The 27,545-nt window shown below is 42.7% G+C and overlaps 1 protein-coding gene across 4 annotated transcripts in view; it reads left to right on the top strand.

Annotated features, from left to right (window-relative positions):
- The window catches only part of LOC141121838 (uncharacterized), a 165,621-nt gene extending 156,248 nt beyond the window's left edge, over nt 1-9,373 (top strand). For 3 of the 4 annotated variants that reach the window (XM_073611569.1, XM_073611570.1, XM_073611568.1), the window contains 5 exons: nt 5,538-5,635; nt 5,725-5,952; nt 6,032-6,238; nt 6,356-6,497; nt 7,596-9,373. In XM_073611569.1, coding sequence (XP_073467670.1) covers nt 5,538-5,635; nt 5,725-5,952; nt 6,032-6,238; nt 6,356-6,497; nt 7,596-8,842 — 1,922 coding nt within the window. In that variant the 3' untranslated portion in view covers nt 8,843-9,373. Of the gene's footprint in view, nt 1-5,297; nt 5,422-5,537; nt 5,636-5,724; nt 5,953-6,031; nt 6,239-6,355; nt 6,498-7,595 lie in introns of all 4 variants that reach the window. The other variant, XM_073611567.1, reaches the window with a different exon arrangement.
- Nucleotides 9,374-27,545: the final 18,172 nt, after the last annotated feature.

Here is a 27,545-nt window from a genome sequence, read left to right as displayed (position 1 = left end):
ACAGGCAGGATTAGAACCCCCAGGATTAGGACATTCCCCAGACATGTTATTTAACCAGTTCAGCTCTTTGGAGGTACATAGTACACCCCACCCAGAGAGTGAAGGGTTAATCACAAGCTGATGGCAGCAGTAGCAGTGCTTGTTTTCTTCAGCTGACTCCCAGCTGCACAGTCAGAGTGATTGGGGTGGCTATATAGCTGCTTGATCCCATTTACACTGCAGATCCCCCCACCATGACCCCCCAGTGTGGTTCCGGGGCTCTCTCACTTGTCCTGGTACCCCGATAACGCATCCAGCGGCTTCAGGAGGCCAAAAGGGAGGAGAATGGTGACCACCCATCCTGCAATCTCCTCTTAACTAAATGAAGCCGGCAGTCCTCAGCTCTGAGTGTTTCCTGTTTCTGAGCTGTCATTCTCCGGATGATACCGCCAAGGAAGCATCTAACCAAGTGCCATCTGTGCATTGGAGGGTAAAGGAGACATTGGAGGTCTAATACACCCCCATGTCTCATATAGAGGACCTGTCACCTGCCCAATAATATCACATGGGGGTCTGTTAACTCCTTGAGATAGCAATACAGCCAAAAAAAAAAAAAATAATAAAACAAGTAAAAAAAAAAAAAAAATAAAAAAAAATAAATAAAATTTATATTAAAAAGTAACCACCATTGCCCTGCACATAGCCACAAATGCACCCATACTGTGTATGTAAAGCGTGATTGCACCACACATGTGAGGAATCACCACAAATGTCAGAGTGAGAGGAATAATTCTACCACCAGAGATCACATTTATCTCTAAACTGATGAGCAGGAAAGCGCTTCCTATGGAGATTTTTAGGTACTGTAGTATTTTGCCATGTCACAGGTACACACAATTTTATTACTTGACATGTTTGGTATTTATTTACTCATCACAACCTTATCTTGTATATTTTACCTTAAAATTGTGTATAATGTGTGTGTTCCCACCCATGACAGTGGGGGGCATATAGTTCTGGTGAGTGGCGCCCAGAGGGGGGAGGGGTGATACGAGCACTAAGTGGTGTATATATATATGTTTGGATGATCTTACCAGTCAGGAGACTTTCCTGTCATCCTTCATGATCCCTTCTGAGGTTTGTTCTATCCTTCCAAACAAATGTATGAAATCATCGATGAGTCCTCCTTCTATGTGATCTAGAAGATCTGGAATCACAATGTCTTTATGGATGAAGTGGATGACCCAGTTTATATATTATTTATGGCTTTACAGCTTTTTTCACTCCAGGATTCATTATTTTATTTATATAAGCATTCAAGGAAGTGTTCTTACTTTGAGAAATCTCCACCACCATTCCTATATGAACATTACGTCCTTGTAAATTTATGTTTAACATATTCATTATGAGTGGATTGATATATATTTTTATGCTTTTGGGTGTATTTATATTTCTTCTCCAAAAGGATCAGTTTTGGGGGGTATCTGTTTTTTTTAGTTATACATTTGTTGTTAACTTGTGTTCTGTGTCTTTAAGACTTTTCGATATGTAATAAAAATGTATTTGTTAAGCAATTGGTTGCATAAGAACTGTTTCTATTTTTTCTTACTTTTTTGTGTTATATGTGAAGTTCTGTGGTAGCTCTGTAAGATATTTTACAGGATTGGTTACTATGAAACATTTGGGGCTGCAGTTCCTCTGAACTCCACAAGGTGGTGATATCACTCATATCCGATCAGGAAGTTTCTATGGAATACAAACAGGCAGTGATGTCAGGTACAGACAGGAAGTGATGTCACTGGAACCAGAAGTTGTGGAAAACAAAGCACTTCCTGGTGTTGGTTATACAAGTGTTGTGTCACATCTATTTTTCAGTGAGTGCAGTTTTTAGTATTGCCTTTTAATAAAATGTGTTACATGATGTGGGACTCCCCTTTCTCTCCTTCCTGAGTGTGTATAAAGAGGCGGAGCTCTGAGTGTTTATGAAGAGGCGGAGCCCTGAGTGTGTATGAAGAGGCGGAGCTCTGAATGTGTATGAAGAGGCGGAGCCCTGAGTGTGTATGAAGGGGCAGAGCTCTGAGTGTGTATGAAGAGGCGGAGCTCTGAGTGTGTATGAAGAGGAGGAGCTTTGAGTGTGTATGAAGGGGCGGAGCTCTGAGTGTGTATGAAGAGGAGGAGCTCTGAGTGTGTATGAAGAGGCGGAGCTCTGAGTGAGTATAAAGAGGCGGAGCTCTGAGTGTGTATGAAGAGGCGGAGCTCTGAGTGAGTATAAAGAGGCGGAGCTCTGAGTGTGTATGAAGAGGCGGAGCTCTGAGTGTGTATGAAGAGGCGGAGCTCCTGCTGGAACAGCGGTCGGAGGAGGAGTCTAGGAGGGAGATGACAGAAATCGCAGCAGACTTGCAGGAGTTCCTTTGCCATCGGAGGTGAGGAGAGTGTGAAGGATGTTGGTGACTCTGGTAGATGAAAAGCTGGGAGTCATATTGCTCTGGTGAGTGGGGAAGCACTACTAAGGGGGCGCCCTCACCATCACGTGTGTAAGAGGTGGAAGAAGGCGTGGCTACACTACAGCTGGCACAGTTTGGAGCACCGAGAACTTTACACCTTATCAACTTTTCATTGATTGGTGGATTTTTTCTTTTAGAAAAAAAAGTTAATTGAAGTAGATGCAAAGTGGAAGCAGTGGGTCTGCAGGGAACAGCATCTTGAGCACAAAGCACTTTATGTTGTATATGAATTTGCACATGGATCAGTTTACCTAATCTATTGATAAAACCATAAGATCAATGAAGTAGGAAGCAGTAGATCTGCAGAGAATATGATTTGAGCCTCTTTTACCTATTTTTGTAGGTATTTGAGTTGTTACACATAGCGCGGGTTTTATTCTATTTATATTGGTGACATAATTACCCAAATCTGGGGATCAGGAGCCATTTCCACCCTTTACTCTCGGCTGGGGTTCTTTGTATCCATATAACAGATGTTCTACATGACTAAATCTGCAATCAATTTTACTGCAAAATCAAAGGGGCCAAAATGTCTCCCCCCCGAGCAGTAATATATTTCTATCCCCCTTGGTGGGAGTGGAGATGACCCATCTATAAGGATATACAGTACATACACACACAGCACAAGGCCGTGTTCACACTACGAGATGTTTCTCTGGGCTGCAGTTCCTCTGAGCTCCACAAGGTGGTGATCTCACCTCTACCCAGACAGGAAGTCTCTATGGAATACAGACAGGAAGTTCCACGTGAGAGGAAGTAGAGAGGAGACATTGCTGAATCTGGCGGCAGAGGAGGTAATATGTAGATTAACCCCTTCAGGGTGATCGGTTGATGATTAATATATCTCTCTTCCAAAATTGGCCATACATAGTTCAGTTTTATCGTTCAGCCAGTGAGTGAAAAACACTTAAGCGATTCCCCCATCCACACATTGGAGGGGGATGGGGGAATCCTCCCCGCTGCACTATTGTATTCTGACAATGGAGGGCGCTCCTCCGCTCTCAGAATACACAGATCAGTGATGAAGCTATTGGCTGCAGCCGCTGATCGAGTGACTTTTATCCGGCAGTGACCACACATGGATGGAAATGTGACCGATCCCTGCTGAACCAGCTGAATTTCCATGTCTCTATGGTCACCATAAGTGACTTCCTCCCCTCCCCCTCATCTTCTTCATTATGTAAGTCATGCTGAGATCATCTCCCATTGGCTGAGCAATATTCTCATTTGTCTCTGAGCTCCTTCTTGCTATTCCTCGTCCTGCCTGTTGTTTTCTTGGATTGATTTTCTGTGTAGTGACCCCGGCTTCATCTCTTGGATGCGCTCGTCTGTTGCTTGTCCTGACCTTTATCCTGATTCCTGGATCTCCTCCTCATCTCTCCTCCATATCCTCTTACACAGCTTTTCTCCACACCTGCAGTGATCCTGGGGGGTGGAAACTTGGCACCAGCATGCAGCAAAATCCATCCCCACCATTAGGAGCGCTGGAGAAAATTGTCTGGTATTTACACTCCTTTCCTCCGCACGTCACCTGATCACATGAGAGCTTACTTTCACAGATTCCTGACAGATTTCTGTATGGTAAAGGTCAAAGTTCACTCTTCAGTTTAGGAGATGTAGGACACACTCAGGAACAATGATTTGGTTTGCATGGGAGCCTCATATAGAGGACCCCTCAAATCACCCCATCCAAATGTCCCTCCATCTAGAGTCTATATGTCCTATAACATCACACTGACCTCACAGTTCCTCCCCCAATGTCCCTCAATCCAAAGTCAGCACATCCATAGTTACATAGTTAGTAAGGTTGAATAAAGACACCAGTCCATCTAGTTCAACCTGAGTGAGTGTGGGTGCGTGTCTACAATTGTCCCTATCCCTCTACATTAATTTTTATTTAAGGTATTTATTTATTGCGCCGTCAATTTTACATAGTGCTCCACACATATCGCACACTCACATCAGTCTCCACTCTCAAGGAGCCCACAATCCAAGGTCCCCAACTCACATTCATATACTAGGGCCAATTTTGGACAGAAGCCAATTAACCTACCAGCATGTCTTTGGAGTGTGGGAGGAAACCGGAGTACACGAAGGAAACCCTCGCAGGCACAGGGAGTACATGCAAACTCTAGGCAGGTAGTGTCGTGGTTGGGATTCAAACCAGCGACCCTTTTTACTGCTAGGTGAGAGTGCTACCCACTACACCACTGTGCCGCCCGATCCTATGACATCACACTGAACTCACTGCTCCTCCTCCAAATGTCCCTCCATATGTTTTTTTTTTTCTGATGTTTTTGATGTGGATGGACTCTTGGCATCCTCACTTGCAAAATGGGACTGTTAGTCCTGTGTTATATGTAATGACACCAGAATTGCTTACGACAAGCCTTTAACCTATGGATTGGGGGAATCTTTGTACGTAAATTACACTTCAGTTTGAAGAGGCCCTTTAATAAATAGACAACTGCCTGGAGAGGTTAGGAGGATTCTGGGAGGTCACATGACATCACTCTTATCTCTATTAATAAAACACAGACCTGACTGGAGAGGTGAGGAGGATTCTGAGAATTTCATTTACATATACTTTTTGTGTTTTTATTTAGAGTTTTCCTCATGTGAAGTCTGGAGATCATATGACCATCACATTGCCTCCACCTCCCTCCCTGATAGAATAGAGAAAGAAAAAGAAGATTCTAGAAGTCACCGGAGAGATCATGGAGGAGAGGTGAGCGGTGCTGGGAATTCTGGGACATTATCCAGTAACAGACAAGGGATGTGTCTGGATGGTGACTGTATCATTGTGTGTGTCAGGTTCCTATAAGGTGTCAGGATGTCACTGTCTATTTCTCCATGGAGGAGTGGGAGTATTTAGAAGGACACAAGGATCTCTACAAGGACGTCATGATGGACAATCAGCCACCCCTCACATCACCGGGTAAGAGGAGACTTTATTGTAAAGGAGAGAGCAGTACGGAGGGTCCACCTAGATCCCCCATCATCTGATAAACACATAGAAACAATGTATTCAGTCAGTGTGTGTGTTTCCTACAGATGGATCCAGTAATGGGAACCCACCAGAGAGATGTCCCCGTCCTCTGTATTCCCGGGATTCCACACAGGAAGATCACACCATCCCTCACCATCATCAGGTAGATGAGGAACAATCACTGATAGTATCATTAGGATCTGTACATTATCTGCATTGTTACAATTTATGTCATTTTTATTCTATATTCAGAGTGGAAACCTGAGAGATTATAAAGTCGAGGTTAAAGAAGAGATAAAAGAGGAGGATGATGAGGATGGGGTGATGGAGGAGTCAGAGTTTCTAAAAGAACACAAAGATCTGTACCAGAACATCATGGTGCAGTCATCCAGCTACAGAAACCCACCAGAGAGATGTCCCCGTCCTCTGTATTTCCGAGATTCCACACAGGAAGATCACACCAACCCTCATCATCATCAGGTAGATGATTGACAGTTATTGGTAGTTCTGATTTATACACAGCACGTTTGTTGCAATAATTGTTTTATTATATATCCAGAGTGGAAACCTCAGGGGTGATAATATTGATGTTAAAGAAGAGTATAAAGAGGAGGATGAGGAGCATGGAGTGATGGAGGAGTTTTCAGAAGGACACAAGGATATGATGGAGCCACCTAATACCAGGAACCCACCAGAGAGATGTCCCCGTCCTCTGTATTCCCGGGATTCCACACAGGAAGATCACACCATCCCTCACTGTTATAAGGTTGGTGGGATGGAGCATCTAGAACATCTAGAGATCATGTGTGGATTTTTTATATGATGTCACAATAATAAATCTTATAGTTTACAGATGATATTCACTTTAATTTTCTTGATTTAGAGTGGAGATCCAAACGATATAGAATTTGAAGTGAAAGCAGAAGAAGAAGAGAGGTATGTGATGGATGATCAGCAGTCTATGGAGGAGGATGGAATAACGGGGACATTTATAGTGGAGGACACTCCTACAGAGATCAGTACAGGTGGGTCATTAACACTAAAATACATTCCTCCACCCATACTGCTCACTATTTGGTCCAGAGTAGGGCAAGGACTGGGTGATATCAGCCTGTAATCCCCTGGTCACTTTCCTGAACTGTGTTCCCCCTTCCTGTATTCCTGCATTTCTCTCGGATAAACTTCCTTCTCTGTACTGTAGACACAATTTATGTATCTAGACTGGATTTATGGAGATTAGCTGGCAGCAAAATGTTGATTTTTTGCCATAAATGTTGCTCTACCTAGACACCTTGGACATGTGCTGTGGGTGTTCTGCATTATGCCCAGGTAAAGCATGATCTCTGGCAGAGCAATTCTCCCAGAGTTACTTGCTTTGTTGTCTGCTGGCTGTGCCGGGTGGAGGGATATGTCTGTATAGTCTCAGACCCAAGTCACTGAGTACAGTCTCAGGAGATGGGAGGCAGCGGTGTGGGACCTCTACAACTTGTCTCAAGTAAACATTTAAGCTTTCGCTTATAACTGAATACCAATATTATCAGTCCTGACCTTTACACTCTGTTGTACATTACATACTCCTGACCCCTGCACTATATACTCTGTTGTACATTACATCATTCTGATACTATATAGTCCTATCTGTTGTATCTTATACAATATGTTCTACATTACATAGACCTGACTTCTGCTCTCTCCCCTCTACCCACTGTTATATATAAACATAATATGTATTCTCTTTTGTTACACCCATTTTCTACCAGCTGGACATTTTATATCTGATGATTTGATTGGAGCACAGACTTTACATGTTGATAATAATGTGATAACATCCTCAAACCTTAAAGAGAGAGTGATAATGAGGGAGGAGTCAATAACTCAATTATGGTATTCTTCAGGATCAGTCCAGTCTTCATCTTCATTGTTCTTCCCCCATCCTCACTTTCTGACTAAGGTCCATGAATAAAGAAATGAACTGGTAGGAGATCAGAGGACCCATTTACTAGTTACCCTGAGGGTGGAATTGTAAGATCCTCAGAGACAAAGCTGCCTGATGTGGGCGGAGTCCTGGTTTAGGGGAACCAATCTGCTCATGTCTAGTAATAATCTTTTTATTCCTATTTTAGTAGATGGACGGGAGATGAGGAAAACCTCAGAGGATTGTCTCACTTTGTCTCCAGACTGTAAAGTAGAAGATGAGGACCTCACACAGTATAGTCCAGGAGAAAACCCGGCTACCTCAAATGTCCATCTGGCACCACACAGTGTAGATGGACCATCGTATTCCTCTTATCCTGAGGAACCTCAGACTGTGAGGGATGGTGCCGTCCTTCCAACAGATAAGAGGTTTTCCTGTACTGAGTGCGGGAAGTGTTTCTGTTCTAAATACAATCTTAATGTACATAAAAGAACTCACACTGGAGAGAAGCCGTATTCCTGTCCTGAGTGCGGGAAATGTTTTTCACAGAAGTCCCATATTTACACACATCAGAGATCTCACACGGGGCAGAAGCCGTATTTCTGTCCTCAGTGCAGGAAATGTTTTATACAAAAATCAGACCTTGTCACGCATCAGAGATCTCACACGGGGGAGAAGCTGTATTCCTGTCCTGAGTGCGGAAAATGTTTTTCAGTGAAGTCCAATCTTACCAAACATCAGAGATCTCACACGGGGGAGAAGCCATATTCCTGTCCTGAGTGCGGGAAATGTTTTTCAATGAAGTCTGGTCTTCACACACATCAGAGATCTCACACGGGGGAGAAGCCGTATTCCTGTTCTGAGTGCGGGAAATGTTTTTCACAGAAGTCCAGTCTTTACAAACATCAGAGATCTCACACAGGGGAGAAGCCGTATTCCTGTCCTCAGTGTGGGAAATGTTTTTCAGACAACTCCAGTTTTAGCAGACATCAGAGATCTCACACGGGGGAGAAGCCGTATTCTTGTCCTGAGTGCGGGAAATGTTTTTCACTGAAGTCCAATCTTAACAAACATCAGAGATCTCACACGGGGGAGAAGCCATATTCCTGTCCTGAGTGCAGGAAATGTTTTTCAATGAAGTCCGATCTTCACACACATCAGAGATCTCACACAGGGGAGAAGCCGTATTCCTGTCCTGAGTGCGAGAAATGTTTCTCACAGAAGTCCCATCTTTACACACATCAGAGATCTCACACGGGAGAGAAGCCGTATTCCTGTCCTGAGTGTGGGAAATGTTTTTCTCAGAAGTCCAATCTCTACACACATCAGAGATCTCACACAGAGAAGAAGCCGTATTCCTGTCCTGAGTGCGGGAAATGTTTTTCAGATAAGTCAAATCTTTACAGACATCAGAGATCTCACGCGAGGGAGAAGCCACTTTCCTGTCCTGAGTGAGGGAATTGTTCCTCACTGAAGTCTTCTCTTCCTGTACATCAGAATCTAACAAAACCCTCAAGGTATATTAGTGCCTTGAGTGTGGGAAATGTCTTCTATATGAATGTTGCTAGACATCACAGCTCTCATGTGGGGAAGAAGCACACCCTGATATACAGGATATACTGGGAACTTCTCGTCGCACTGCTGTCACACAGAGGACTCAGATCGTTGAGCTGCTGCAGGAACAGGAACATGTTCCTGAAGGTGAACGTTTCCTTTAACCCTTTCACTGCCAGAGACAGTTTTGCATTTTTTTTGCCCACATGTTTAACCCCTTCAATACCGGACACTTTTGCCCCCTTCCTGCCCAGGACAATTTTCAGCTTTCAGTGCTCTCATACTTTGAATGACAATTGCGCGGTCATGTAACAATTTACCCAGATGATATTTTTGTAATTTTTCCCACAAATAGAGCTTTATTTTGGTGGTATATGATCAGCACTGGAGTTTTTATTTTTTGTGCTTCAAATAAAAAAAGACAGAACATTTTTTTTAAAAGTTTTTCTTTGTTTCTGTTATAAAATCTTGTAAATAAGTAAGTTTTCGCCTTCACTGATGGGCACTGATGAGGAGGCACTAATATGCAGCACTGATGAGGAGGTACTGACAAGCATCCCTAATGGGCAGTGATTATCATCCCTGATGGGCACTGCTGGGCATCACAGGCAGGCACTGGTGGTCATCACGGGTGGGGCACTGGCGATCATCGCTGATGGTCCTGTACTGATAATCAATGCTGAATATCAGTGCAGATCCCCCCCTGTCAGGAGAGATGCTGATTGGCTCTCCTCTACTCGCACCTTGTCAGCATTAATAAAGGAAAGCCGATAACCATCACTTCCTGATTATGATGTGATTAGCTTTGATTGGACACAGCTGATCACATGGTAAAGAGCCAACGTCATAGGCTTTTTACTGAGATTGGAGATGCGGTGTTTCAGAGCGACAACCCACACCACCAATCACCATGCACCCGAGCAGCTTATTCTTCTGGACCTCATATGACATCCACTCAGGATAATGGAACCCCCTCCTGGCCATCATTCTGCTATTGGCCGGGCGGGAATGAGTTAAAAAAATCATTTTAGGCCTTAAGATTATATTAAACCCACAAAACATTATATATTTTCTGAAAGCAGACACCCTAGAGAATAAAATAGTGGTAGTTCCAATTTTTTTGATCACATATTACCGCAAAAGTCTGGGAAGTGCAAAATATCAGTCAAAACAAGTTCATTTCAGGGAGCACAAAAACACAATAAATCACCCAATTTTTTGTTAAAACGATAAAAATCGAGGTTGCACCGAGTAAATAGATACCCAACATGTCAAACATTAAATTTGTGTGCGCCTGTGAAATGGTGGCAAATTTAAGTACCCTATATTTTCTATAGGCGATGCTTTAAAAGCCCCCTATAGGTCATCAGATTAGTGTTACAGAGGAGGTCTGGTGATAGAATTATTGCTCTCATTCTGCCCTGTGTGGCGATATGTAACATGTATATTGCAATCAAAGAAATTATATAATAAACCAAACAGTGGAAAATGTCTAGTATAAAGTGCTATCTCACAATTGAGCTAAAGGTGTACCCACACCGATGAAGGGGAGCACCCATGCCATTCTGCGTTGACCGCAGTGAAAAGTGATCCCTCGGATCTCGTAATGGTTGGGTCCCAGTGGGTTCAGTAGTGATGAACCAAAAGCAAACGTTGCCTATTGCAAGCAAATTGGAGGATAGCACAGAGGGTGGGTCATGTAAACAGATCCAGGTGGTGGAAGGGGAACTGCTCACCAAGTTTTCTTAGTTATAATAAACCCATCAGCTAGACATTCCACTCCTACTCCACACTATACAGTTGGATGTAGATTATATACATCTGGTTTCAGCAGTGACTAAAGTGCACAGGTTGGCTAGTGATTACCAGAGTTCAACGCAGAGTGGTGTGGAAGTTCCCCTTCATCGGTGTGGGTACACCTTTAGCTCGATTAGCTCATTGGGTATATGCTTTGTTGAGCCCATGTTCTGGTAAGCCTTCACCTAAATAGTGGTGGATATCTTTCACTTCATGTGATCATCTGTGTCGGCATTGGGACTTCACTTTTACTTCTTGGATCACTCTATGAACTTTTTTCAGATACATTTATTGCATGATCTCTTCCTTCACTGAATCATTTTTTCAAATCACCTTTCAGGACAACCTTGGAGAGAGTGCAGCTCCGCCCATTTTCCAGGAAACACATGCAGCCTTTAAATCTCTCCTTTTCCACCATGGCTTCAGTTATTGTGTTTCCTCCGCCATGGTGGAAGCGCATGCTGGAACCAGGGAGCTGCACTCTCTCCAAGGTGGAGGGAGTAGGCTTACCTTAAAGTGTGTCTGCCGGGAGTGCAGTGACCATCCCAGCACCCCCCCCAGTATGGGCGGGGGGTGTTCCAGAGCCCCCAGCCTCGCCAGCTCAGGGAAGCAATGGCCTACAGGAGGTGTCAGCGTCTGAGTGCCCAGGGTCCGCAGGTATGGCTAAGGTGGCCGAGTGGTATGCCCACTGCTGGTCAGCGGCATGTCCCGCATGGCGGTTCCGTGTCTTGGCTGACGGGTGACATCGTGTCCGGTGACCCCGGCTTCCTGTAGGGGCGTGGGGCAAGTGGTTCACATTGCCTGGAACGCAGAGGCCAAGGGGGTGGGTCTATTGACCGGAACTTCCGGTTCTGGCCCTTGTTGATGACGCCGGGACTGGGTAATTTAAAAACCAAATGGGTTTTTTCTCAGTCCCCGCTGCATTCTCTGCTAAGGATGGACAAGAGACTGACAGCTACGGTGGATGCAGGCGCCCCAGGCACTGGTCAGGCCCAGGTAAGCGGAATACACTGGTACCTTAATTCTTCTCCATATGGGCTTATGTTTTGGTATTTGTGTGATCCTCCCTGCTGGGAGCCTGTGGCTGCACGGTCAGAGGTAACTTTGCTCGGACCCTGCAGTCTGGACATGGTGGTTGCTGCTATCTGGGGCTTGCACTGCTCAGGGCACCTTTCCCTTCTGTCTGGTGGTGGTCTATTGTTTGCACTTAGGGTAGGAAAGTGTTCAGGGACCCTTAAGTGAGTTTTGTTTTTGCTCATTGCAGGAAAAGGTGTTAGGAAAAACCAAGCATTCAAACCCACCAAGTCAGATGAAATGCCTTTCCTGCAAGAACCCCTTCAGAGATTCATGGCAGAAAGCAATGTGCAGGTCCTGTATTAAGGAGTTGGTTGAAGAGGAAACATCCTAGCAATACAGGGACCTGTTCTCTTCAGTGCAAGAACTTACAAACCCATTGAGTTTGGTCAAAAATATGCTAGTACAGAGCCTGGCAGGTCAGGTTGAGCCCCAGCACCCGCCGTCCAGCCCTCGGGCATCCAACTCTAGAACAGCAGAGGTCATTGACTCAGGGGATAAGGGGACAAGTACTCTTCCCTCCCTCAGGGACTCAGACGAGGAAGGAGAGGAAGATGATAGTCGAGCCTCTAGGTACAAACGATCAATGGAGGAAGTGGATGACCTTTTGAGAGTGATCTACACTACCCTCGAGATCCAGGAGGAAAAGGTGCAACTGTCGGTTCATTATAAAATGTACCAAGGGCTAGACGACACTAAACATAGAGTTTCCAGTCCATAGAGTCCTCTTGGATGCAGTGAAGAAAGAATGGAAGGACCCTGAGAGAGGCCCCTTCTTTTCCAAGACCCTTAGGAGAAGGTTTCCCATTGAAGATAAGGAGTCAGAGATATGGAATAAGAAGCCTCATGTAGATGCCACATTCTCACATGTTTACCATCACACAGACCTAGCATACGAGGACATGGGGGTGCTGAAGGATGCGATGGATAAAAAGGCAGACTCCCTCTTGAAAAAAGCATGGGATTCCACATCGGCCAGCCTCAAACCCGCTATGGCTTCCACGGTTGTCGCAAGGAACCTAGAATGCTGGATAGAGAAGCTGAAAAGCCACGTAGAGGCGGGTACATCACGGAAAGAACTTCTGGAGTCCTTGCCACTGAAGGCAGTAAAATACATGGCTGATGCATCAGCTGAATCAGTAAAGATGTCAGCAAGGTCGTCAGTGCTGGTGAACTCCGCCAGATGTGCTGTCTGGCTAAAAACTTGGTCCGGTGACACAGCTTCCAAGATAAAATTATGTGGCCTACCTTTTTCAGGTGATCTTCTTTTTGGTCCAGACCTTGAAACAGTCTTGCACAGGACAGCCAACAAGAAAAAGGCTTTACCTTCCAAAAAGAAACAACCGATCAAAAATAATTGTCGTGCTGTTCAACAGCCCCACAAAAATAGGGATCAAGACCACAAGAACCGCTGGGTCTCCCAAAGGGGTAAGTTAAAAGGAGGAGTTCTTTTCAGATCTCGACCAGACCAGCCCCCTAAAAACAAATGACAATCTCACACCAGTAGGGGGAAGATTGTCTGCCTTTCACCTACAGTGGAACAAAACAACTACAAGCTTGTTAGTGAAAGACGTTATCTTCCAGGGATACAGTCTGGAGTTTTCAGGGACCCCCCCGAGCAGATTTTATGTTACAGCTCTTCCAAAGGGCCAAGAAAAAGCTTCTGAAATAATGAACCTGCTGCAGGATCTGATTCAACAGGAAGTGATTATCTGGGTCCCAAAACATCAGGAAGACCGAGGCTTCTATTTCCACATCGTCTTGATGAAAAAGCCTTCGGGCAAGTATCGGTTGATTCTGAACTTAAAGATCCTAAACAGATTGATCCATTACAAACATTTCCGGATGGGCACGATCCATTCAATAATGAAATTGCTGACTCCAGACTGTTTCATGGCATCCCTAGTTCTAAGGGACGTCTATTTACATGTCCGATGGCTCAAGCTTCCAGCGCTTTCTCCACCTAGCCCTCAATCTGGGGACTTCAGTTTGGCAGCTCCAATTCAGAGCTCTGCCGTTCGGACTTTCATCAGAAGAAAAAAGAGGATGATGGCGCAAAAACCAACTGGGTAATGAGTAAGAAGTAATAAACAATATAAAAAATGGATTAATCACAATAAATATGGATGGGGTAAAAGTCATAGAAATAAAAACAGTTCAAGTTCCAGTTTCAAATACACTGGCGGCTGCAACCCTGAGAGTGAAAGCACAACTCTGAAAAACAAAATGGGACAAAGACAAGGTGCACCAGACTCAGTGCAGTACTAAAGTATTCATTTAATAAAACAACACAAGCCAAATGGCTACTCACAAAGGGACAATGGTATCAGGCACATATCCCCCATTTTGGGATGTATTTGTACTGTCCTGGCTTGTTAGGGTCTCAAGAAATGAGATAGGCCGTCAGTACATAAGGTGTGATCAATTTACAGAAATTGGCACCATAGCTTGTAGACTCTATCACTTTCACAAAGATCAAATAATATAGACCGATTTGGGTTATTTTTTACCAAAGATGTGTAGTAGTATAAATTTTGGCCAAAATTTATGAAGAAAAATTGCTAATTTGCAACAGAAACAAAGAAAAATTTTTTTTTTTTACAGAATTTTCAGTCTTTTTTCTTTTATAGCGCAAAAACTAAAAAAAAACAGCAGTGTTTAAATACCACCAAAAGAAAGCTCTATTTGTGTGAAAAAAAGGACAAAAATTTCATATAGGTACAGTCTTGCATGACTGAGTAATTATCATTCAAAATGTGAGAGCACCGAAAACTGAAAATTGGTCTGGTTAGGAAGGGGGTTTAAGTGCCCAGTGGTCAAGTGGTTAAACTTATCTCAAACGTAAAACCGGCGCTCTGGTAGAGGAGGAATTTAACCAACATGGCAAGAGGTCTTTCCTGGGTCTTTCCCCTAGACAAGAGTCTAACAACAAACGCGTGTTCCTGGTGTTGGGGAGCCCACCTGGACGACCAAACCTCTCAGGGGGCCTGGTCCAAAGCGGAAGCCCGAAAGTCCTCAAACTGGCGGGAACTAAAAGCCATTTTTCTCAGTCTCCAAGCCTTTCAACAAGCGGTAAAGGGACAACATGTTCAGGTTCTTTCGGACAATATGACTGCAGTAGCTAATGTATTGAAACAAGGAGGAACCAGGAGCCGAGGTCTCCTGGAACTGGTCAGTCAGCTCCTTGCCTGGGCAGAACAGAATGTGGCCTCATTGTCAGCAGTCCACCTAAAGGGATCCCAGAATCTGCTAGCAGACCTACTAAGCAGAAGGAGAGTGGTAGAAGCAGAGTGGACCCTGAACCAAGAAGTTTTCTTGATGATCTCCGAAGCTTGGGGGCAACCTCAAATAGATCTGTTTGCCAGCCAACAGAACTCAAAAGTACAGAAGTTCTTCTCACTCCACCGAGAAGATCGAGCTGTAGACATAAATGCTCACACATTCGTGGCATTACCAGCTGTGCTACGCTTTTCCCTCTGATACCACTGGTCCTAGGGAAATTCAGGGAGGAAAATACCAATCTGATCCTGGTCACTCCCTTCTGGCCAAAAAGACCCTGGTTTGCGACACTACAAAACTTCCATGGAAGCTGCCGCCCAGAAAGGACCTGCTAACACAGGGGTCTGTGAACCATCCGGAAGCAGACCGGTTACATCTAACTGCTTGGTTTCTTAAGAAGACCTACTAAAAGCCAAGGGGCCGTCTGATAAATTAGTGAAGACCCTACTTTCCAGTAGAAAGGAGGTAACTCTGGCCATATACCTGAAAGTTTGAAAAAAGTTCAATTTCTGGTGTACTTCTAAAGGCCTCCAGGTCAAAAGTTTAGTGTTACTCTTAGAATTTCTCCATGACGGAATGGAGAAGAGACTGGCAGCCAGCAGCCTGAAAATCCAGGTGGTGGCTCTATCATTTTTTTTGAGAAGTCTCTATCCAGAAAGGTTTTAATTTCAAGATTTTTTAGGGCACTTGCACGAAATAGGCTGGTAGCCCTTAAAGTTTTTCCCAGTTGGGATTTGTCTGTTGTTTTACAGGGTCTCATGGGAGCTCTGTTTGAACCCTTACAGGAAGCATTCTTAAAAAACGTAGTTCTTAAAACAATTTTTCTGGTAGCCATCACGTCGGCAAGAAGAGTCAGCGAGCTTCAGGCCCTGGCAGTCACAGAACACTTTCTAAAATTTTTATCAGGCCAGGTAAGCCTTCAAACAGATCCAGCTATCCTACCTAAGGTTTCTTCAACTTTTCACCATTCACAGGAAATAGTCTTGCCCACTTTCTCCTCAGATCCTGCCAATCCAGGAGAAGCTTTCCACACATTGGATGTGAGGAGATGCCTACTACACTTTCTAACAGTCACCAAAGAATTCAGAAAATCAAATGCTCTCTTTGTGATATTCTCAGGCTCACGTAAAGGGGAGAAAGCTTCCAAAAGCACGCTGGGCAGATGGCTTAGATGGGCAATCACGGAGGCCTACAAAGCTAAGGGAGAAATACCCCCCTCAGGTATTGCTGCTCATTCTAAAAGATCAACGGCAGTTTCCTGGGCCGCAAAGGCTGGTGCTCCGCCCGAACAAAAATGCAAGGCTGCCACTTGGTCTAACTACTCGACATTTCTCCGACATTATAGGTTGGACCTACTGTCTGTTGCAGATCAAGCCTTTGGCAGGAAGGAACTGCAGGCAGTACTCCCACCCTAGGGTAAGTTTCTCGGTTATCCTCTCCAAGGTTGTCCTGAAAGGCGACTTGAGAAAGGCTTAGTTAGACTTACCGGTGACAGTATTTCTAAGAGCCTTTCGGGACAACCGTTACTTCCCTCCCTTTTATCTTAGAAGTGGTTTTAAGTATCTGACATGGTTGTTTGGTGGTTTTCTGTACTTTGTTTTCCAGTATGTCGGAGACCACACAATAACTGAAACCATGGTGGAAGAGGAGGGATTTAAAGGCTGCATGTGTTTCCTGGAAAATGAGCGGAGCTGCGCTCTCTCCAAGGTTGTACTGAAAGGCACTTAGTCACCGGTAAGTCTAACTAAGCCTTTTTTGCACATTGCAATTTATTGCTGTTTGGACATTTCATGCCTCTATTGTTTTTTATATTCATTTTTGCACTGCATTTATGTTTATTGTTGCTCATACATGTGAGATAGCACTTTATACTAGACATTTTCCACTGTTTGGTTTATTATATAGTTTCTGCTGTCAAGCAGTTGACACATTTCTCAATAGCCATCCACACATTATGTCTTCAGTGCCACTACATTAGCCCAGGGCTTTCCATAGCAGTACCATGTTCATTTCATAGATACATCTTAGCACTGCACTTTATACCATTCCAATCATTATGTAATATCAATTTAGAATGGAATGTAAAGAGTATTAATATATAATAATGTGCAAAATTTAGATATGAAATTATATGACATTATGAACCAATAAATTCATTTTTTATACATCCAACTAATGTATCTGCTCCTGTGTGCTTCATATAAAGTCCCACTTCTCGCCTTCTTTTAACAATGATAGGGATGGAGGCAGGGACCTAACAGGTTCCTGCATCATATAAAGTCCACAAAAACCCTCTTCTTGCTATATAAATAGGGATGAAGGCACATGGCAGTATAAAAGTATCTTATTATCTTGAACAACACATGGCTGTTTTTTAGTTGATCTTTCTCCTAGTCCCTACTTATTTACTTTTATACAGTAGTTTTTTTTATATAGAACAGGACATTCCCCACTTATTTTTCCACACTTTTAGTCATTTTTACCATTTGCTCAGCGTGTGCTGATTGGTGGTTGTGGTTTGGTTTTGTTGAGCCTTTTGCCTTTCCCATCTGTTCCGGGAGCTGGGATACGTACTGTGGGCTTCCTCTCTCCCTCCACCTTGCTTCCATACGGGGTGGGCGGGTGCACCATCATTGCACATAAACGTCACGCCCCACATGCCGGGCGTGCAGCTTTCTCGTCACGCTGCAACGCCGGCGGAATGATTGACACCTGCTAGCACACAGGGCAGTCCGGCTTGTCGCTGATCACTGGACGGCTTAGCCACCCAGGTGATGGTGCCTCCCTCTCTCCTTATATGTTGAAGTTGGGGCTTGGGCTGTGGTGGCGCTCCCTATATGGGCCTCAACCGTAGCTGGGCCCTACACACAGGACATGTCTTATTTTTCACCTTGGAACACTTTGCACCATTGAACCATTGCTCCTATCCATTCAACAACAGGTATCCACTTACCCCCACCATTTACCTTTAGCTTGGTCGTTCTTTACTTCCTGTTTCTTTCCAGCCTTTTACTCTTTGTCTTCTCTTTCCCTCTTCTTTTTTTTTTTTGCACTTAACGTTACACCTCATTGACACTGCTCATTTTTTTATAAATTTTTACACATTTTTTTTTTGTTACACATTTTTTCACAGAGGTCTCTTCCATTGGGGGTCACTATATTGAGCATACACCAGTGTCACTCCATACATCTTGACCCGCTTTGGATGTTGTTTGTGTTTGTTGTTCTCGCCCTGCACGCCCCCTCAGATCCCAGAGATGATGTCCTCGGATGGTTTGTGATCCTCAATACTGCACCACCAATACGCAGATGTGTCTGTAAGTTTCAGGTAACACAAGGGGGTTTCTCCTACCCTATATAGTATAATATTGTTATAAATCTTTGAGTGTTTTTTGTTCTATTTTTCTAAGTTTTTTTAGATCATTTAGATATGATTGTCTTTTTTATTTATAGATAATCACTACGGTTCTTCTCCTGAAGAGTGGCTATAAGGCCGCGAAACGCGTTGAGCCAACAACTACGTTATCCAGTATTAATTATGGGCCTTTATGATTCCTTTATGACTCAATACATGTTTATATGCAATATTTTTTATGGACGTTTTTCCAATATATTTAATTTTTTTTCATCTCCATCAAGAGAAATCAAATTAGGTCAACAGTTTGCATAGGCATTAACTGCAATGTATGTATATATGTATCAACAACCCAATGTGTTTGTAAATATATTCATTTTTTATTGGACTGTCAATCATTATGTAATATCAATTTCGAAATGGAATGTAAAGAGTATTAATATATAATAAAGTGCAAAATTTAGATATGAAATTACCGTATTTATCGGCGTATAACACGCACTTTTTTCCCCTTAAAATCAGGGGAAAATCGCGGGTGCATGTTATACGCCGATCCCCTGCGATCCCCTGCTGACTGAGCGGAGCGATCGCCGACCGCGATTTAAAAATGGCGCTGCCGGCGCCGAAATACACAGAGCCAGTCCTCGGCTCTTCTCGGCCACGTTCGGCTTCACTCGAGCGCCGCCCGAACCTAGCCGAGTGTACTCGGCTAGGTTCGGCTAGCTCCGCTCACAGTCACGCCCATCCCGGGCGGGACTACGAGTGGAGCCGAAAGTGGCCAAAAGTGAACGAGAGCCGCCGAGAAGAGCCGAGGACAGCCTCTGTGTATTTCAGCGCCATTTTCAAACTGCAGTGACACTGACATGTCACTGCAGTTTAACTGCAGCCTGGGCAAGGCTGCAAAAGCACACAGAAAAGCTTCAGATTGGCACTGGTAAAGCTGCAAGGCTGCAAATGGACACTTGATAAGGCTGCAAATGACACCAAGGCTGCTGACTGCAAGGCTGCAAATGACACCAAGGCTGCTGACTGCAAGGCTGCAAATGACACTGGACAAGCATGCAGATGGACGCTGTGCAAGGCTGCATTGATGGGCATTTAAATGTAAGTTTTTTTCCTTAAAACATTTTTTTCCTTATAATTCCCTCCTAAACTTGGGGTGCGTGTTATATGCCGGCGCGTGTTATACGCCGATAAGTGCGGTATATGACCTTATGAACCAATACATTAATTTTTTATACATCCAACTAATGTATCTGCTCCGTGCAAACGATCTCAGTTTAGTAAAATGATTACCAGAACTTCCTTAGCTGTATGGTATATCTCGGGATATATGGAATGTGATATTATCCCCACACTGTTCGGTTTTTTAGCATAACTTCTCATGAGGACTTTTAAATAACCAATCTTTTCAGTTTCCCGAGGTAAGGGCAGTAGCCCTATTCCAAGATGGTGGTTTGTATGACGGGGACGCTTGGAGCTCAGGGCTGGACATCTCCCTTCTGATGCAGAGTTCAAAAGGTGGGGAGTCAGCATGCCGCCCGTGCCCCTGGACGACGTCATCTTTGATTAAACGGCGTATGGAGGAGCGGCATGCTGACGTCACCATAACAACGCGAAGTCCCGGAACCAACGGGCGACTATCCAGAGCCGGCCGGCTCAAATTACTTTTAAAACGCTTTTTACTCTGGAAAATCTTGTAAGTGCAATCTTGTTTTTTATGATTAATAAATGTTTACGGAATTACACTATGGAAGCTCTTCTTTTTAACATGGGGAACTGCTGATCGTGAGTTACTCAGAGGCAATTCTAGCAGAAAGAGAGGTGACATCTGGTGGATAATTACAGAGACCCTGGCTGGGGTATAAGCCATAAGCGGATGCGATCTCCCTAAAAAGAGATCAACGCAGCTGGTAAGCGTTATTTCCCAGGTGGAGGAATCTTTCTATCCCAAATCACTTCTTCTGCGGTGTTTTCTGTTTTAAGTCACTAATTAACCAGTGAATTGAGGACATTTCTTTTTGTTTACAAACTTTTATTGAGTGTAAAAACATTGGTACAAAAAAGGTTGTTTACATATGTCATGAAAATATATTAAAGAAAATTACAAATATGTTATATTGTCATAATGTATTCAATATTTGAAATAAATTTTTATTAAATGTTAATTAGTAATATAGTTTTAGTATCGAAAAATATCATCTTTATTGAAGTCTCTGAGAGGTAATCTTATTCTGAGTTGAAGAAATGATTGGAGTGGTTAAACCATGGGTTCCATTTTTTATCGTATAAATGATACGTATTGTGTACTGTGTGAAATATTTTTTCCATGAGATTTATATTATTAATTCTAGTTTTCAAATGTGTCAGAGGTATCGTTGGTGATTTCCAATGATATGCGATCAACCAGTGTATTGCTACACATATTGTATGGATAAGTCTCATTTGGTGTATAGGAAGCCCAGGGATTGAGAAGAACAATAGACAGTTTTGGGGAGTGAGTCGAATTATGTTATCGGAGATTTTAGAAGCAAATTTTTCTAGTTGTTTCCATATATTTGAGACTTTCTCACAATCCCAAAAGATGTGAGAGAATGAACCTGTGGATAAACAACCTCTAAAACAAGATGGGGATGTTGTGGGGAAAATAGTGTGGATTTTAACTGGGGTATAATACCATCTTGTGAGTAGTTTAACTGCCGTCTCTCTGATTGTAAGAGATCTTGTACATTTATGCATGTTATTTATACTGTCTTCCCAGTTCTCTATTGAAAGAGTGATATTATATTCCTGTTCCCATTTTTGCATATAGGGTAATTTATCATGTTTATTGTTGTTAATTAGGTTAGAATATATTTCTGAGATCAGTCCTGATCTTCTGGGTGACTTCAGGCAAATGTTCTCATAGAATGTTGGTGGGGTTGTCTCTTTCGTTAGAAAGTATTTGTTATAGAAATGTCTAATTTGAAGGAATTTACCGAGTTCATTATTGGGAATCTGGTATCTGTCTTTAAGTGATGAGAATGCGGTGATGGAGGCATTTTCAATAAATTTAGAGAGGAATGTCAGATTGTTGTCAATCCACCACCTGAATTCTTCTGTGTTTTGAAGGTATGGAGAAAATTTTGGGTCACCTATGAAAGAAGCTAGTGGGGGTGTGTTAGAGATAAGTTTGTATGTTTTGTTGTGTAATTTCCAAAGTTGGTATGATTGTGAGACTATTTGGTTAAGATTATCTAGGGTGTAATTTGAGATCTTATTGCCCCACAAGATCCCTGAAATGGAATAAGGTTTAATTGAGTCCTGTTCAAATTTAACCCATGGAACTTTAGAGTTGTGAATGTGCCATTGTGCGTTTTGAGACCACCTGGCAGCTAAATAGTATAACCAGAAATCTGGTAGGCCCAGACCGCCACCTCTTTGTGATCTATATAATACCAATCTAGAAAAACGTGGGTGAGAATCTTGCCAGATAAATTTATTGATGTCTGTCTGAAATGTGGTTATCATTGTTTTATTTAGTCTAATGGGAAGTGCTCTGAAAAGGTATAATATCTTTGGCAGAATTGTCATTTTAATTGCTGTGACTCTACCCAGAAAGGATATTTTAAACGATTTCCACATCTTAATCATTAATCTCAATTTTTGCATCAGTGGTAGATAGTTTTTAGAGGATATATTCTTAATGTTCGGAGTGAGGTGGATACCCAAGTATGGGAGAGATTCCATTGCCCAGGTGAAATTAAATGAGGATTGTATGATATCTAAATGAGGTTGGGGAATTGAGGACATTTCATACAATTGGGAATACTACACGATTGGAAACATTGCTCTTTCAGAGTATTTTTTTGTTGATATGAATTTTTCAAAGGACACTTTTGACATCTATTGTGTGGCCAATCTTTAACGCATTTATGTTCAAACATTGTGATGCATATGGTTATATTATAGATCCATGAAATTTAGTGTTTTGTATTATTAGATTTGGAGTTATTATATCCCCCATTTGATATGGATATTTAATATATGTGGATATATGTTACCACATTTTTATAGTCTCATGCTGAGCAGTTTTTCCTTTTGAAATTACTACATTGCGTGTATCTCACATTTAAGCTGCAGCAGGACCCATTTTTTATGGTACTATATTTTAGTAGAATGGCTCAGCGCTGTATTTCCATCCTTAACCTAGCTACCCAGAAGCAATGTATATTAGGTCACTTCCGGGTTCAGCGCTATCATTCCTGACCGCTGTGGCTGGAGAAGATGTGAATGGAGCATGATCTGCTCTCCATTATTTTCAGTGGTGGGCAGGAGAGACATGGGGGGGGGTCTGATAGACTCCTGATGTATCATTAGAGAGAACCCACCACAACAAAATGCTAGTGACAGTGATAAAGTTAAGTGAAAAAAAGTGAAATCAAATTAAAGTTACACCCAAACACTTCAAACCCACCCCAAAATCTTTGAGTCCCCATGTCCATATAAACATGAACAACATTTCCTGGATGCCTACATACAAAAACATGGATTGCGCTACACATAATACACAATGCCATGCATGCCAGAGTGAGAACAATTATTCTACATCCATTATTCAGGGGTAACTCTAAACACAGGACCTGGGAAGGCTTTTGAAGCATCTCCGATGGGCCATTATTAGGTTCCAAAGTTTGTCATCATTTTATCAGCACACACAAATGTGAGGCTGGACATGTTGGATTATCTATTTACTCTGCACAACCTCATCTTTTATATTTTACCAAAAAAAATGTTGGCAAAATCTTGTATTTGCGTGATCTACAATTATATTTAGTGTATTTTTTACTGAAATTTACCTTTGATAAATCAGTGAGCTAATATAATGTGCTATAAAAAATGTAAACTACAGCTATTTTATTCTCCAGGGCCCCTGCTTTCAGGAAATATGTTTGGGGGTTTTATCTAATCTTCAGGCCTAAAATGTGCAAAAGAATGCAAAAACAGCTCTGACAGTGAAAGGGATAAAGCAGAGTTCCACCCAAAAGCGGAACTTCCGCTTTAATTACTCCTCGCCCACTGACATGACACAATTGGCATGTCATTTTTTTTTTTGGGGGGGGTGGGTACCTGGTTCTCCTCCTTCCATCTTCTGGCCGCCTAGGCGACTCCTCCATTCCCCCTAGGTGGCCTGTCCCTCCCTGCAATCTTCTGGGGCATGTCACAGGTCCCAGAAGATTGCCTGACCACTGAGAGAGCACAGGGGGAGAGGAGCAAGGCATCGGGCGTCCACATCGCTGGACCGTGGGACAGGTGAGTGGCTGTTTATTAAAAATCAGCTACACTAATAAACTCAACAACCAGTCCCCAGATGAAGTCACGAGCGGTGACGTAACGCGTAGGGCGTGGCGGAGAGCAGACGTAAACCGGAAGTCACGTAAGGAGGCGCTTCAGACGCCGCTCCTTTTGGTCAATGCTATTTTAATTATTTTTAAATGTAAGAGACCACTTTTTAGACATTATTAAGCAGTACATTCATCATACTACACCATTGGAGGCTTCTTTCTCTTCCCTCCCCCTCTTTTTCACCCCACCGGGCTGGGGGAGCCTGGATGGGATATCTTTTTGAATAGGTATCCTCACATCCATTGAGAAGATAATTCAGCCACCAACGGAGGCTAAAGTTGGATTACTATTACGCTACAAGGCACAGCGCTAACTAAAAGAAACCCATCTATGCCTGAATTTACTTCTCTTAAGGTGAGTTAAGGAGTTCTGAGAGCCTGATAAGATCGGAACTTTCCATATGAAAATTACCAACAATATTCACGTATCTCTCCCAGTTATTCGATCCCAGCTGATCCACTTTGCTATTCATGAACTTTACATTTTATTTATTTTTTGAATATTATGATATTTGCATATTTATTTGGGTGTAATAATTTTCCTTTTACACTTATGCACTAGTCACTTTTCACTATACAAGGTGATAGATTTGATGCGCGAGATCCTTTCATCCTCACGATCATTTGAGTGTAATGTGAACACTTTTGATTTTGCTGCAGTCTATAGTAGACATCATCATCATCACAAGTTATTATCATTGCTCACGATTTTTTTGACATTTTGTTGTCACCATTCCATCATTTTTCACATTAGCGCGAAGGACATTTTCACTTATAGTATGACCGTGCAATTGTCATTCAAAGTGTGAGAGCGCCTGAAAGAGTTTCCCTCGTCTGCTGTATCCTTTACAAAGTAGCTCCTCCACTTGATACACCATGATGTACACATGCTTAATAAAGCTATTACCTCTTTCCTATGGTGTAAGAAAAGGCCACGCATTGCATTGTCTAAACCAAGTCATCCAAAGAGTGAGCTCTCATTTACCTGATGATAGGCTGTATACTGTAATTTGGCTTGTCTACCGAGGTATGGTTTGGATTGGCTTTCCAATTCTTCGACCTATGCCAACTATGTCTTGGAATCTAATCTAGTTTCTCCCTACCATCTGTCAAGTATATTGGACAGTAAACTGCAATCCCTTCCAAAAGCTTTGCAACAAAATATTTTGGTTTTGAGACACAGTTCTTGCCTGAAGGGAAATCAGGAAGAAGTTCAACCTATCCCTCCCGATATCATCAACTGCATTGCAACCCAATGTTTCCTCAAGGCATAGAATATAAAGCTGTTATATTCTTAATATTCCATATTGAATTTGGTTTTAAAAAATATAGCTCTGCAGAGTTCCCTCTTATTTAGTGTGAATGAGTCTTTGAGTTAGTGGTTTACAGATGTGACATTTCAACTTTCAAGTTTGAGTTTTAGAAGCTGTTTTAGACATTTGATGTACTTTGTAAATATTATATACAGTGGGGCAAAAAAGTATTTAGTCAGCCAATTGTGCAAGTTCTCCCACTTAAAAAGATGAGAGAGGCCTGTAATTGTCATCATAGGTATACCTCAACTATGAGAGACAAAATGTGGAAACAAATCCAGACAATCACATATTTTGATTTTTGAAAGAATTTATTTGCAAATTATGGTGGAAAATAAGTATTTGGTCAATATGAAAAGTTCATCTCAATACTTTGTTATATATCCTTTGTTGGCAATGACAGAGGTCAAACGTTTTCTGTAAGTCTTCACAAGGTTGTCACACACTGTTGCTGGTATGTTGGCCCATTCCTCCATGCAGATCTCCTCTAGAGCAGTGATGTTTTAGGGCTGTCGCTGGGCAACACGGACTTTCAACTCCCTCCAAAGGTTTTCTAGGGGGTTGAGATCTGGAGACTGGCTAGGCCACTCCAGGTCCTTGAAATGCTTCTTATGAAGCCACTCCTTCGTTGCCCGGGTGGTGTGTTTGGGATCACTGTCATGCTGAAAGACCCAGCCACGTTTCATCTTCAATGCCCTTGCTGATGGGAGGAGGTTTGCACTCAAAATCTCACGATACATGGCCCCATTCATTCTTTCATGTACACGGATCAGTCGTCCTGTTCCCTTTGCAGAGAAACAGCCCCAAAGCATGATGTTGCCACCCCCATGCTTCACAGTAGGTATGGTGTTCTTTGGTTGCAACTCAGCATTCTCTCTCCTCCAAACACAACGAGTTGTGTTTCTACCAAACAGTTCTACTTTGGTTTCATCTGACCATATGGCATTCTCCCAATCCTCTTCTGGATCATCCAAATGCTCTAGCAAACCTCAGATGGGCCTGGACATGTACTGGCTGAAGCAGGGGGACATGTCTGGCACTGCAGGATCTGAGTCCCTGGCGGCGTAGTGTGTTACTGATGGTAGCCTTTGTTACGTTGGTCCCAGCTCTCTGCAGGTAATTCACTAGGTCCCCCTGTGTGGTTCTGGGATTTTTGCTCACCGTTCCTGTGATCATTTTGACCCCACGGGGTGAGATCTTGTGTGGAGCCCCAAATCGAGGGAGATTATTAGTGGTCTTGTATGTCTTCCATTTTCTAATTATTGCTCCCACAGTTGATTTCTTCACACCAAGCTGCTTGCCTATTGCAGAATCAGTCTTCCCAGCCTGGTGCAGGTCTACAATTTTGTTTCTGGTGTCTTTCAACGGCTCTTTGGTCTTCACCATAGTGGAGTTTGGAGTGTGACTGTTTGAGGTTGTGGACAGGTGTCTTTCATACTGACAACAAGTTCAAACAGGTTCCATTAATACAGGTAATGAGTGGAGGACAGAGGAGCCTCTTAAAGAAGAAGATACAGGTCTGTGAGAGCCGGAAATCTTGCTTGTTTGTAGGTGACCAAATACTTATTTTCCACCATATCATCTTTTTAAGTGGGAGAACTTGCACAATTGGTGGCTGACTAAATACTGTTTTGCCCCACTGTATGTTTCTAAGGGATATTCCTATGTAACTGATATTTTGTTTGAAAGATGTAGACTGGCTGCCCCTCACCCATTTCCTGTGTAAATGGAATTTCACCATTTTTCTGTGTATTAAAGATAAGCCACATGTTAGTATCATATTCCACTCTCTTGACCCCCACCCTTGGATGGGAGGAGTAGGGAGAGAAAAGGGAGTGTGTATTTTTCGGTGCAAAATTAGGAAAACTGAGTTCATAAAAACTAAGAGCCTCATGAAGAAAGCTCTCTTTCTGCTTTCATCCATCTTCAGAGCACACAGATTTTCAGCAGCTGCTCTTCAGCCTACAAAGGGTCAATCGGCCATCTTCGATTTCAAGAGCACATGGTCTCACATGTAGCTTTTAAGAACTTTATTTTCCTATCTTTGAAAAAAAACGAACTATACTTGAAACTTTTGAACTTATCTGAAGCCACATTTATTTTGTACTATTGTACTATTTTTGTAAGTATTTTTCTATTTTTGTGTGTACAATAAAACACACAGTTTGATTTAAGCTGACTCAGACATAATTAAGAAATTCGTCTCACAATCATTATTTAAAAGCTTTTGCAATATTAGACCATTCTAACAAAAGCATACGACCTCTGGCACACGCATGGCCTGGTAAGGGTAGCCTCTCTGTTTCATCCAGAGATTATGAATCTGTAACCTTTTTCCCAACATAATTACCGAGTTCCAACTCTCTTTAACTCAGCTTTTATATTATCATCAGACGCTCGCC

This window comes from Aquarana catesbeiana, unplaced genomic scaffold (genome assembly GCF_042186555.1).
Source record: "Aquarana catesbeiana isolate 2022-GZ unplaced genomic scaffold, ASM4218655v1 unanchor233, whole genome shotgun sequence".
Lineage (NCBI taxonomy): Eukaryota > Metazoa > Chordata > Amphibia > Anura > Ranidae > Aquarana > Aquarana catesbeiana.
The sequence above is the reverse complement of the archived record's forward strand: the minus strand, read 5'-3'. Positions and strand labels throughout refer to the sequence as shown.